General features: G+C 38.6%; 1 protein-coding gene across 2 annotated transcripts in view; it reads left to right on the plus strand.

Annotated features, from left to right (window-relative positions):
• LOC134663170 (voltage-dependent calcium channel subunit alpha-2/delta-3) overlaps positions 1–15146 on the plus strand; it is a 96565-nt gene that overhangs the window by 32912 nt on the left and 48507 nt on the right. For both annotated transcript variants that reach the window (XM_063519526.1, XM_063519527.1), the window contains exon 3: positions 6497–6607. In XM_063519526.1, coding sequence (XP_063375596.1) covers positions 6497–6607 — 111 coding nt within the window. The remainder of the gene's footprint in view (positions 1–6496; positions 6608–15146) is intronic.

Genomic DNA, 15146 nt, shown 5'->3' on the forward strand with positions numbered 1-15146 from the left:
ATATTTTTTGCGAGTAAATGGAGTTCCCTTGTGCGGAGAGAGCGGGCACAAATGCGGCTCGAGTGGCAAATCCTGTCCGGCGCCGACAAGAAACAACGCGTATACGCAAACGGAGGCCTTATTTATTCCAACTTCTACTTTACCTACCCAACTGTAGCTACTAACTTTCGTTATGTTTTGACCAAATTTTTGCGATTTCTTACATATACCGGCAAAGTAATTAAATAAGGGCATATTTGTGAACAGGTTTAATCTTGTGAGGGTGGTGTTGACGTACAAAGCGGATTAAATTAACTGCCTTAATTGAATTTAGGTTCGTTGTTAGCCGATGTGTCCCCGCGACCGCGGCCGGCGCCCGGGCGCGTGTTATGAAACGACCAGCCGCTGGCGCCGCCGCCTCGCTTCACTGCGATTACTCCACACCGAAACAAATATACTTACATATATTTTGTAAAAGGTTTTCTTATATATATTTAATTTTATCTAAGTATTTTCGCTTTCTGAGATTTATTAATCAAAGTTTGCTTCGGAACGTCTCTTAATTATTCAGAAAAATTCGCTTTCTCTATCAATTCGTGCGTGCAAATATTTGTAACTCGGATGTAAGCTGGTTTCCTACAGGACAGGCATCGCCTCGTGTAGGAATCAGGCCAACTACAGGATAGGCATTCCTCATTCTTTCAAATTCTATACCTGTAAAGTTCACTCAGTAATATAAGTATGTATATTGTGTGTATAATTATTAACCTGAATTTGTAAAGATGAATAAATATGTTTTATGTTTTTAAAAAAGGTTTTTTTTATTGTGTAAGTACTATCTATTAAACGGTCTACCTCACATTGATGTTACCTCTGTGAATTTCAGTCACACTCATACTCATGCGTATATTCAATGTTTAGTATCATAGAAACACATAGGTATAGGTATTTCTTTTAATAACATAACTACATTTGGACTGTAATATCAGTAGCATTCCTATGAGTTTCAGATGGATGGATATTCGGACAGACAACATGACGTAATTACAAAAGCCGTTTTCCGATTATGCCATTTTGACTATGAAGCCAATAAACTGAGGGGCAGCATGACCAAACCCGTAACCTTCTTCAATAATAAAATTCCTATCTAGCATTCCAAGCTAAAGATACACAAAGTAATGTAAAAAACTAGGCTTTCGTACAGAATTTAACTTACATCACAGCTTTATCAATAAGGGTCAAGCCAGTATAGAGTGGCCTATCGATTAACCCGGGTCTAGGGCGGGTCTGAAGTGTCGTTCAGAACAATGTACCTAATATGCGGGAGTGGGCTCAGGGCCCGGCGTCTCCTTGCCTTGGCGTCGCTATTTTTCACCCGCGGTCGAAGGTGCCCTTAAAGCGAACTTTATTGAGTGAACGGCAGCTGTTTTTCCGTTAAATGATTCCGGGCCCGACTATAATTTTATTTTTATATTCTCCGGTAATTTCTTTCGGCCCGAAGTTTACTGATTATTGCAGATTGGTTGTGAACGATTGTTAGGTACATTTTTTGCGAAAGAAAGGAAGGCGTAGTCATACTCGTACCTATACATACGTATCGTATCATGTTACGGTACATATACACAAGCGAACGCACTATAATTGAAATGAAGTTGGTGTTATTTCAGATTTCTGAACACATCTCTAGTTCGTCTTTGGCTGAACAATACGTAACCGTCAGACGCATTTAAACACACCTACCGTAAAACGGGGTGAGTAGGTTTCGCGGGGAGAGGTGGGTTATGAATGGGGAGAGAAGGTTTGAGAGGGGGTGAGAAGGGATTTTAAAGCTACTGCTACAAAAATAATGTATTCCAATTTAAAATGGAGCTATAGTAATACGCATAATAAAAAAAAATCGATCCAACAATCCTCCAAAATCACCTTTGTATGAAACCCCCTCTCACCTCAAATACGAGGCACTACGGGGTGAGGTGGGTTTTCCTCTTTATCGTCAAAGTTATGAAATGGAACTACTCAAAATAAAATAAAAACTAAAATACAAACGTCCGGAACACTTATTATATATGTCGGCGGCAGATCGTAAAATCGGGCATATCGAGATATTCCTAGGCATATCATGAAACGCCGCCATTTCATGATCTGACTAAGATTAACCCAGGCGTATCACGATCTGCCTTATAAAAGAGGCGGCAGATCGGTCAGACCAATGTATTCGTTGATATTCCTAGCTTCATACCGGGCGCATCGTAAAATAATTGATGAGATAATCCTAGGCATATCATGAAATGCCGCCATTTCATGATTTAACTAAAATTAACTCAGGCATATCACGATCTGTCTTATAAAAGATTCGGCAGATCGATGAGAGCAATGTATTCGTCGAATTCCTAGCTTCATTCATACCGATCGCATCGTAAAATAATTGCATTTTTTGCCACTGGTGGCGCTGCATTCTATATGGCGCTGCGTCCGAGTCCAATGTTGCCAGATCGTACCTTTTAATACAAGTTTACGTTCCTTTTGAGCCTTGAGGTTTGCTCGATATGGCTGGTGGTCGCTAGGCAGATCATGAAATGCCGGCGTTTCATGATCTGCCTAGGAATATCACCCATTGAGGTTTGCACGATATGGCTGACGGTCGCGCTAGGCAGATCATGAAATGCCGGCGTTTCATGATCTGCCTAGGAATATCACCCCTTGAGGTTTGCACGATATGGCTGGTGGTCGCTAGGCAGATCATGAAATGCCGGCGTTTCATGATCTGCCTAGGAATATCACCCATTGAGGTTTGCACGATATATCTGGTGGTCGCGCTAGGCAGATCATGAAATGCCGGCGTTTCATGATCTGCCTAGGAATATCACCCCTTGAGGTTTGCACGATATGGCTGGTCGTCGCTAGGCAGATCATGAAATGCCGGCGTTTCATGATCTGCCTAGGAATATCACACCTTGAGGTGAACGATATGGCTGGTCGTCGCTAGGCAGATCATGAAATGCCGGCGTTTCATGATCTGCCTAGGAATATCACCCATTGAGGTTTGCACGATATGGCTGGTGGTCGCGCTAGGCAGATCACGAAATGCCGGCGTTTCATGATCTGCCTAGGAATATCACCCATTGAGGTTTGCACGATATGGCTGGTGGTCGCGCTAGGCAGATCATGAAATGCCGGCGTTTCATGATCTGCCTAGGAATATCACCCCTTGAGGTTTGCACGATATGGCTGGTCGTCGCTAGGCAGATCATGAAATGCCGGCGTTTCATGATATGCTTAGGAATATCACACCCTACTTATTTGATATGCCTAAACGTCGCTAGGCAAATCGTCAAACGTTGATGTTTGAACGATATGGCTGGTAGTCGCTGGTCAGATCATGAAATGGCGGCGTTTCATGGTATGCCTAGGAATATCTCGATATGGCCGATTTTACGATCTGCCTCCGACATATACACTATTCAGTTTTCATATGTAAAAATAAAATGTTATCGAGGTTTGAATTTCAGTTTTGACCCTACTCAACCCATTTTACGGTACATGATTACGGGACAGTTAAGTTGAAATACATGCACAAAATCCCCAATAAAGGATGAAATATTGTATTATCGTTGTTAAGTATATCTCGTTAGATTTGATATCACAACAAAAGTAGCGCGGGGCGCAATCCAGAATTCAATAACAACGAAGCACGGGGCGGGCGCCTCTGGCGAATAACAATAATTTGGCAGGCAGCATCCGCCAAATTCTGGACTGTTCGTGCCATTTTTAAATTTGACAGGTCTCGGCCGCATCGCGGCGCCATGTTCGCGCAGATTACATAAATGATGACATAGGAGATACACCATGACTTTAATAGGGTATTTGACTACTAGTCAAATCAGTTTCTTTTTATGAACTGTCAAAACGATTTTGCTATTATGGAATTTGTATGAAACCCTAGCATATGACGTCACAATCAAATAGCCTACTCTTTATAGTTTTATACGGGTTATAAAATAGAAATTGTGTCTAAAAATAACTGCTGTCTACGTTTTTCTATTAATCTTCTGGTGATTTATTTCATGCATGATGTAAAATAATTTATTTTGAATATAGTCAAATACCCTATCCAAAACAGAAATTATCATTGAATACGTTGTAATAACTACAACTTTGAGTGGTAAACCGAGAAAAATCAGAACAATAAAATATTTTCTCTCCGTCTTTTAGTTCAGTTACTGGTCTTCATAAGTTCTAGTAAAGGTACATTTTCATTATAGAAATACCTAATTGAAAATATTTATATCAGGCATTACTTACAGTGACCGTGAGAAAAATGGGATAAAACACTAAAAAGCGATTGCGTCGTGACAATACGAGTATGTACCTCTAGAGAGTACAATAAAAATAGGTACATACCTACATAGGTATTCGTGATATTCACATATAGTGACATTCACACTAGAGATGCCCCGAATAGTGGTTTTGGCCGAATACCGAATATTCGGCCACTCTTTCGGCCGAATACCGAATATTCGGCGACCGAATATTCGGCATGAGATGCGAACATTGTGAGTTACAATTATTATAAAAACTGTTCGCCAGCAAAGCACAACGTTTGCTAAGATATATTTTTTGTAAAACAGAACTAATGGTAGAAGTCAATCAAATCAGACCCATGATAATAATAAAATATTTCATAATCAACAAATGCTTAAAAAAGAGTCTTCCAATTTAACAACTTTCCAATAATATATTTTAAATTATTAAATGTACCTCATTTTTGTTTTTTTTTGGGTAACTTTTCTGTTTAGGTAGGGGCAACAGATATTCTGTATTCGGCCGAAGAGTAGTCAACATTCGGCCGAATACCGAATATTCGGCAAAGTGGCCGAATAGGCTGAATACCGAATAGTTACCGAACATTCGTGGCATCTCTAATTCACACTATTATTTAATCTGCGACGCCGGGCCCAATAACTCAGCGCATAATGTAGCGCGATGCGACACGATTGTTGTCATTTTCGCAAATTATGCGAACGCTACATGCCTGCCAATGTTTATCTGTGCTCGTGAAAGCGATAAATAACGCGTGCCTGCTCTACGCAGATATTACAGGGCCTAGTCTATTTGCTCTGAAATATTATTGTGATGCTCGTTGCGATAATGAACGTGCAATATTATCGCCAGCGACTTTGTGTGTTTATAGCTAAATCTGTAGCGCGTTTCTCCGAGTCTTGCTTATTGGACTAAATAAATGTAGATATAATTTCCAACTCCGGTTTCCAAGGTTGTCATCTGTTGTTTCTTGTGTAGGTATTTGTCTTATGTAGGTATTTGTAACTACCAACTTTTTAGGACTAGGTCGATCGCGGCGTATGTAAGATTGTCCTAAAATATAAATTTATGTTTCATGGTTAATTTACAGGCCTATACAAAAATCCGTACACGATATGAGCGCCTACACTACACCTCAACTTTTTAATTCCACTCTGACTGACGTATTCGAACTTCAAGATATTCACAAGAGACGACACGTACTAGATCCATTCTAGATACGTTATAGTTTAGATTTCAACTAGTTCTCTTTTGCAGCTCAATTCGGGCAACCAATGTCACTTTTAAGTTAAATTATCGTTTTAAGATAGTTTCAAAATCGTTTTGAGATCTAAAAATACGCGAGACTATTTAGATATTGCGAAAATCGTTCATTAGATCTCCAGAATAGCGAAAATGTCAAATTTGAGAGGTTATATCTTAATTTTTTTTAAGATATAACGATATTTAATATCGTTATCGTATCTTGGTAATGTCTAAAAGATATCTAGTAGATGTCTATTTAAAAATCAGAATCGGGCCCATAGTGTAGTCTCGTAGTGCTACGGCGTAGGCCGTAGCACGTTACGTTATGTAACCGCCCTCCCATTGATATGTTAGGTTAGGACACCGTGAGGCGTATTCTGACTGTAATAACAGGTTATGAATTTAAGACCATGCTGCGATGAGACCATTTCTTGGCACTTTTCCATTTTATGTCTTTATATTTTGTATAATTTTCTCGTGTTTGTGCTAATGAATAAATAATTTCAATTATATTCTAATTTGGTCCAGATATATTATGATATGTTAATGTCAAAATTGACATTGCTCCAAACTAAAGTGGCACTGCTGATGCCGGCAAATCATATCCATAACATATGCGCCATTATTACTAAGTCCGCCATTTGTACAAATTGTGCGAAAAGTTTAAATAAATCCAGATCAAATTCAAAACCTGTTATGATAATCAGAATACGGCTCCGGAGGCATATTTCAATATTTATTTCTTGCTATAACCGTTTCACATTAAAAATATTATAAAGTTCGAATCGCTTTCCGTATCACATGGATGTTTCAGCTCCAAAGCGTTCTCGTTTCTTAAGAAAAACTATATATGTAGTTGTAGATAGGTACTTCGTCAAAGACAGGGTTAACCTTGGCCGGTATATTAACTAAGTATTGTAGTTTAATGCTAAATGTATGTTCGTGTGTGCAGAAATACCACGAGTACAACGTGGAGGTGGCGCGCAAGGACGGGCTGCTGCTGGTGCGCGAGCTGGCCGCCGAGGTCAAGAACCACATGGACTTCAAAATTAACGCCGTCATGGTAAGTGGCATGAGTACGAGTACTTACACATTATGTGGTTTCATTACAGCCACATAATTACCGGACAACATTTTAGCGTGCTTACCAACAAAGGAAGTCGGTGTCATACTTTTGGTTCATTACCTACCTACCTACATCTTTTTTACACGTCTGATATGAAATCGAACTAGTTAGGGTTTGTTTGTGAAAAAACCCATTTTAAACATAATATTGATCTAGGTATGTATGTTTTTTAAATCATTCAACCAGTAAGCTAGAGTTAAACTTCTATGAAATTATGACCTATAATAACACTTGCACTGAGTATGCTATCAATAATCGTTGCAGACTTTTCTTGGTTTAACTCAAGGTTAGGTGTAATTCACAAAACATTTTTCAATAAGATATAGTGCATCAGATCAGAATACATTTAACTGTCATTCTCTGAGCATATGTCTACGGTTCTAATAGCCACGACTCTTCATACATTTTGTATGGGTCGCGGCAATTAGACCGCAGATGTATTTTGTGAGAATAACCCTTAAATTAATTAAATTAATCAAATAAATTAATGTGAGAGCACATCAAATCTTCAATTAAGTATATTTTGTATCTGAAGAAAGAACGATGCAAACAAACAAGTCTTCTATTAGCGTAAGTGCGCGCCCTTAGGTACGCTTAATATTCCTTTTTAAATATTCAGATCATACCTACGTTCTCATGATTCTCATTTAACTTAAGCTGGAGCATATTTTTCGAGTCCCGCTTTACCAAATTGAATTAGTGCGGAAAGCGCAGCGCCGGTTCATTTAGAATTTACCAACGTTGCTAATCCCGTGTGGATCCCGCCCTTTGGGATATGCATTCCGGAATAACTCACCGCCTCGAATTAATTTGCGCGGCTTAAATAGACGCTGGTAAAATACATTCGTCGGTCCATAAATAATGGATAGTTTATTTTTAAAACGTAGGTATAATTGGACTCGCCGCTCGCTGCCCAGAATGTAATAGGTAACTGAATGTGTGAATATTTGCTGGGATTTTTATATACTTACATTTTAATTTATTACAGAAGTACCTACTAATTTTCCAGACTAATTTTCTCGTATTATATACAAGAATAAAAATCTATGTTAGAATACGGGGAAGGGGGACTTTCTATAGATATACTCGCATCTCATACATTTGGCTTGTGTTCAAAAATTATTCGGGTCATTTCTTACCCCACTGCCGAAGGAAATTATGTTTTAGTACTAACATCGTCTAATTAAAAAAGGATAATTCCATATTATTGTTTTAATCGCGCGTTTAACTTATGCTATAACCCAGCTTTGAACGCATGCACTGACAATCCAACCTCTAGACTGAGCTTAGGCCAATTCTTTCATGAAACCGATGCTGCCAAAAATACGGGGGTGCGGGGGGACGAGGTGAGCGAATCCCGTGGCGTGATTGGGCCGTTCAAAGACACGGACCAATCGCGGCACGGGATTGACTCGAAGATGGAGTAACGCTACCGTATGTGTGGCAGAGGGGGTAGCGCGACTATGCTATGTCTAGAGGTTGGATTGTCTGTGAAGGCATGCGATCAACGGACTGTAGGAAAAATGACATATGTCACACTATATTGTTTTACGCGGTAAACGTAGCGGTGTAGCGGTAAACGCATTTGTCATTTTTCATGTTTACCGCGTAAAACAACCGCGCTCCTTAGAAATACGTAGGTACATACAATAAAAATATACAGGCACCTAAACATTTAAATCGACAATAAGAAAAAATCGTAAACTAAAGTTACACTAAAACTACAAAAAAGGCTCAATAGGAGTGTTACGACCTGACGACCCAGTTGCGGAGTGCGAAGTACTAAGATATTGCGGCGACATCGGGCAGCGCTACATTAACATATCGCAGCAGTTGGTTTGTAACTGCAGCACGATGGGTTATTGTCGAAACTTTGAATTAAACTAGCTGTGTAGGTTGAAGGACTTGGCGATTGTTTTCAACCAAGTCAAAAGTTAAAAATGTCTTATCCCGTGGTAAAAAACGTAAATAAAGAAAATCGTGAGATAATTGGACAATAAGAATCATCTAAAGCAGAAAACACCGTCAATTTTCTATCCTACGAGTATAATTAAAATTCAGTTACCCAGTAACCCTTCAGGGCAACGATTTGATTTCTCGGTTCTAACGAACCAAAAGTTAGACATCATCATTATGTGTTTCTAACAGCATACATATTCAAAATTTTAGATTAAGATCTCACGCAATCACCAACATTGATTAGCCGGATATCATGTTGCCAAAATGGCCAGCCTAGAGCCCAGATTAAAGTTGCGTGTTCAGTAACGAGCTTAGTATTAACCCTCTTGATAGTAATCTCAGTGTGCTCGCTGTGAGAGCGTGTGCGCCCAACTTGCCGTTATCTAGCGACGCTCTCCGACACACCCGCTGATATTGGAATTCTTTTAAATTTCCAACAACGTACCGCTGCCGATGCGTCTGTATCTCGTTCAACTTTCCAACCGACGCGGCACTGACAATTTCGTGGGAACAACGCTGTTCCAACCAGCCGTCGCTTTCGAATCTTCTCAGGCGTTTTCAGATGTTGATATATAAAGACAAACAAAAAGGAAGGGTAATTGTAAATTTATAGGTTTCTTTAAGTACTCGTAACTTATGTAACAAAATATGGCAACACTTCAATGATCTGCTCTGAGAGTCTCAAAAACAATAATGCAAGCGAACAAATATCCGATTCTAATAAGCAATAAAGCTCGATTTCATCGTGTGCTTACTTCCAGACATGCTTTACTTTCATCAAAGTTTGTTAAGCTTGTACTTACTTTTTGGTAAAACATGTAGTAAATCGGCGAAGTCAGTGCGAAGTTTCAGGATGGAGTGGTGTTTGGAGTGTGAAAGCCAAGTTGGCGCGTAAGCCACGGGGACGCGATGTAATTATTCGATCCGCGCCACCTCCCGAATGTCATTTGCGGTTTTTGTCCGAACTCTGGCGTTCGCTTTGCCGTAAAAGTCCGTTTTTGTCGATTCGCACGCCGCCCTCTCTAATGAAGGCCTACAGGAATCAATTAACCAAGGGCCTGGAATGTTTTGTGATTTGTACCCGGCACGCAATTCCATCAAAGCACCTCAATTCAATAGGTAACTTGCAACCATTTCCTCGATTCGAGTAAATTCGATCGGTGATCAAAATCTTTCATTGGCTGTTCATTACGGCGCTCCGAGGCCGCGACCGCGACGTCTGTTGGACCACGGGAAGATTGATGTTTAAGCTTTTAGCTTTCACTGAAGCAACATACAAGTAAATACATTATCATGATTATTTTTGGTACATATGGCCATTTTTAAAGCCTAGCAAGGTTACCTATCTTGGAATTACCCTTTTTTTAAATTCAGGTGATTCTTGCCTTCTCTGTTCTCTACATCATGTTCTGTTTCTTATAGTTTATACTCGTATTCTTTACTTGAATTACTTATAAAAACTATTCCTAGTATAAATGCAATTTTTTATAATTCATCTCTTAATTCAGTGCATTCAGTCAGTACCCAGTACGTTTCTGGAATTGGTATCTGTATTCAATTCAGTGTCACATATTTTACGAGCTCTGTGTTATATACTCATGAAAAATTTAGAGGAACGCAAAAAAAAACTAAAGTAATTTCAAAATTAGTAATTTCACTATTTTTGCGTTCCTCCGTATTTACCTACATTACCTATGAAACATCTTAGTGCAGAGAAAGTTAAATAATCGCTACCTACTGGCATAATTTAAACCATGAAGACTCAGTATATAATGTAAATTTTAAGCTTTCCCGTCGACATACGTGCATGCATAGCGCTTTACCGACTCAAAGAGGGATATTCTGAGCGTCGCGGCCCGGGAATCTTTCTGAATGCACTCGTTCCTCTATGTCCATATTTGCATTCTGACTCTGCACTCCCAATTTAACGCATTGTTGGGTGAGCACCTACTTTCAGGTTCTGGTAAAAGTAGCAACAGCCAAGAAAAATGATAGGTAGTAAAAATATATAGCACGATTCTATTCACCAAAGCACGTGAAGATTAACACATAATGAAATGTTGCTTGTTTGTTAAGATAATTCCAACTTAATTTATTTAATCCAGTTATCTATTATTATTATTAGGTAATAATTACATTGAGTTAGTTACCGTGCTGTCCTTATAATTTCAAGCTTTGCGTATAGATAAGACGTGGAAACGTGTAGGTACTTAATCGTAACTGTAGCCATCCAATCTATTTAAACTGAAAACGCAGTACGGCAATCAACTCACATCGTAACTTAATTGTCTCTCTCGCACCTCAGTGACTAATACGAGTAGGTAGCTACGCTACAAATTTACGCAACTTAATTGTTCGACGTAAAAATAACGCCAAATTATCCAAGCGTAGGTAAGGCTAGAGGCTAATTAATAGTTATATAGCTGCACCTGCGCTGTGCGAAATAAAACTCGTTTTATCAATTTAAATCAAATAAATTGCAATAACATTTTGGAAATAAAGGATAAATAAAATAAAAAATCACCCGCAAATCACGAGACTCACTGCTTAACGGCACCGAAGTACCAAGTCATATTGAGAAAACATTATTTAATTCTTCCTTTAAAAATTAGCAGCATCTCGTTGATCGTGTACGCCTATACACCGTGTTTTTTTTTATTTCCGTTAATTTCTAGGGTGCATTCCTGAGCTAATTAACTCCATTTCGGAGATAATCAATAATTTATTTTTTGCTATAAGGTATCTACAAGCGTGTACACTTGCCTTAGGGCCGGTTTATATATTGATTAGTGTTTAGAATGAGTTCATACATTTGCTACTAAATTTAAGTACAATCTCGGTCGATCGATGTTCGAAATGACATTGATATATATGTCACAGATTTCAATTGTTTGGTTGAGTTAAATGTAATGCCCGTGTTACAACAACGCTATATGCTACATTTAATTAGTTTTTAAACATATTTTTTTTTTGTAAAAAAAGCAAAAAAAAATTATTTTTTTTAAATGAACTATGCCATTTAGTTCTCTTAAACGTACTTAACCTACCCAGAAGTTAACGGAATTCAATAAAAACACGGTGTATAATATTAACGTAAATTATATAATCACCAAAGGTAGGTACATAGTTTAAGAAGTATGCTACAAATTAGTAATTTATAAGTAAATTTCATTTTGAGCACCCATTAAAACCTAGTCCAATTATGGCCTATAAAGCCGAAATGTAGGCCAAAATTGCCACTCAATATCACAATTTCAGCGTAAATTCCATGCAAATTCACTACCGAGTTCAAACCTATTTTGGATAGTGCCATTCTCAATTCTTAATCATAATATTTTCAAAACAATATTATTCACCATGTAAATAAGATACCGATACCCTTTTATGTAAACCTATATTAATTTTAAGGTACGTTCCATTTATTTTAATTTCACTAATTATGTGACCACGATAATACCAGATATTCATAATTGCATATTTTCTCATGGCGAAATATTTAAGTTTCGCTTACTATGTGCATAGTTTCCCTGACAAGAATGCAGCTCGACATTTTGCTGCAAACCACTATCATATACCTCACGATCAACTATTTATAAAGCGCATACCTACTGCAGTGTAAACATTGCCTTTATTGTGATAGATGTTACTCAATTCTTACTTAAATTTTACATTGTAAATGCGAAATACGGGATAATTTTGAAAATGGCAAATATCTACTAAACTAAAAACACTTCATACTTTAGCAACACTTACATGGCATGTTGCGTACTGTTGCTATAGTAGAAAGTGTTTCTAGTTTAGTAGATATTTGCCATTTTCTAAATTACCCTGCTTTTGGATTTACCCCAATGCACCCTATATTGAACTATATTAATTTAAATGCATCTCATTCCCACTCACATAGTGGTACTGGAGCGAGAAAGATTAAGATTAATATATCCATATCGTAAATCCTCTCTCCAAACCAACAAAAACTTTATCCCCATCGCTTCCAAATCCACTACCGTTACTTCCAATGGTTTACAATAATACGTATTTTACGTGCGTATCGACACAGTCGAAAATACAACCGCCACCGAAAGCAAACTGATTTTATTTCTCGCTATTTCTGTTGCGCGTCGCTCACATCAAAGGCTGTGATACCTTAACGTGTTGAAGCGTAGTTCAAATTCCTTTACGTATCTACATAAACGTTAGCAAAATGAAGCCGAAATTACGGAGGCTTCGCTGCGCGGTGGAGGCATCGATTGAGCGATAAATCATAATAATGTAATAGGTATAATGTAAACAGTGCCCGTGGGACGACGGCCACCCCCTGACCTCTCTCCCTACCTTACACTCCTTCTGCTATATTCAACCAGACAAAAAATGGGACTTCATATTACATTTTGACTTAATAATTTCCCTTGTTTAAAATTACGATACATAATTATGCCTTGCTAACTATGCATACTGTAACGGTCTCTTTCACGGTCGGTAGTGACCTTGCCTGAGAAGCTAAATTTCTTCGTGATTTTACAAATACAAATGCATTTATTTCATTACTTTTTACAGCTGTTCCTAGTTACAAGGGTTAGGTAGGTAGGTTGTAATGCCCGTGCATAGCATCACATCACATTACATGACCCTAGTAACGCCATCTAGTCGCAATTTGCGAACATGAACGGATAACGGGTTAGTTAGTGACGGCATACATTTTTATTTTGAAATGGAGGGTGTCGCAGAAAAAACATGGACCGTAGGAAAAAAAATGGCAGGTCGATGAAAGAGCTCTGTAATGTTCCGTTGTTATTGAGACGTAAATTGTGAAATTGTGACGACAAATTGATTTTACGGACATACAGTGCATTAACTACGGCAATATGTACTAGTGGTGCGTGCGAGTGTGTTCAATTGTCACGGGGTAAGTGTTCCGCGACTGATCGTGTTTGGGTCTAGGACGTTAACTTGTTGTACATAGTATTTTTAATAAATATTTATCATACGACACTTTGTCCGCAGCATTAGGGAACGCCCTTTGCTGATCATGCTGTAAAGTAAAGAACAATTTGGAAATTGAGAGGCCCTTCGTCATCGCAAATACACTTCGTTTATTTCGCCACAGTCTGTGTAGCGTTACTGGCCGAGTGGTACAAGTAGTGGACATAGAAGCAGAAGATTCCGAGTTCGAATCCCATCCGCACAGGGCGGAATTTCTTTATTTTATTTTTTTGTTTTCTTTATTTTTATGCTTATTTTATTTTTGATTGTTTTAATATTTTCCTTTTATTTTGGCATTTTAAGTTTTTATTGTTTTTTTTTTACTTTTATGCTTATTTTATTTTTGATTGTTTTAATATTTTCCTTTTATTTTGGCATTTTAAGTTTTTGTTGTTTTTTTTTTTACTTTTATGCTTATTTTATTTGTTTTGATTGTTTTAATATTTTACTTTCTTTTAGCATTTTAAATTTTTATTTAAACTTTACTTTTATTGTGTTTTGGTGGAAACTGTTACGCTGGTTGTACTGTTCTGTCTTCTTAGGCTTAGATATAATTTATGATTAAACGATAGATGCTTAATTTGTACCAATTGTTTCCGTCCATCAACTTCTCACGGATCGAACCCTTCACATTGGCGCCCGGTGGGTATAGTTGATCGGATATAGTTGGTTATGGTTAGCGACATATATTTTAGTAGATTAAGTCTTTACATTTTGTGATCATGGATGTAAACGCATTACATAAAGATGAATTAGAGTTCGAGTTGGCCTGCCGGGGTGTATCGGATTGTCAGACTGTGGCGACGATGCGGAAGTTTTTGCGGGCGATGCTGAAACAGGAGGCATCTGGGGAATCTTCTATTGCCATCAAGGTTCCCGTAGGTTGCCTCGAGGACCCAAGTAAAGAAATATGCATTTGTAGGGATAAATTGTCGTCACTTGTAAGACTTATTTCAGAGATATCGCACAGTCCAGACACCGCACTGATCAGGAGGACACACTCTCGATTAACACACCTCGCCAACCGCGCTAAATTGGTAGTACCTTCGGAAAGCGCAGATATTGACAAGCATTCTGCTTTACTCGATGACATTAGCGAAGCAATTGCGTCTTTAGAGTCCTTAGAGGTAGACAGCAGCGAAGACGAGGCAGGCATATCGGAGCAGGATAAAGATCTTTTACATAGGTCATTAGGAGAGGAGGCGGTCAAAATACTGGAGCGTTTAGGTGTGGGTCAGGCGGCCTCTAGTGAAGAGGCTGCGAAGTTAAAAGAAGAACATCAGCTCCATGTCGGCGAACTGGCGGCCGCCAAAACCGTGGTGTCTGAAACGGCACCGACTCTAAAGAGACATGCCACGTTTAAGACCGGCGCCAGTCTTAAGGAGGTACAGGTGGGGAGTCAAGCCGCTACCCTGAGAGATCCTTCCTACTCTCAAGGGTTACAGAGATCATCCACACTAGACTATGAGTTCCATAGGAGAAAGTTGGTGCCTATTAAGGATTGGGGTATTAAATTTAGTGGACGGGGCACTATTAG

The sequence above is a fragment of the Cydia amplana genome, chromosome 4 (assembly GCF_948474715.1).
Source record: "Cydia amplana chromosome 4, ilCydAmpl1.1, whole genome shotgun sequence".
Classification (NCBI taxonomy): domain Eukaryota; kingdom Metazoa; phylum Arthropoda; class Insecta; order Lepidoptera; family Tortricidae; genus Cydia; species Cydia amplana.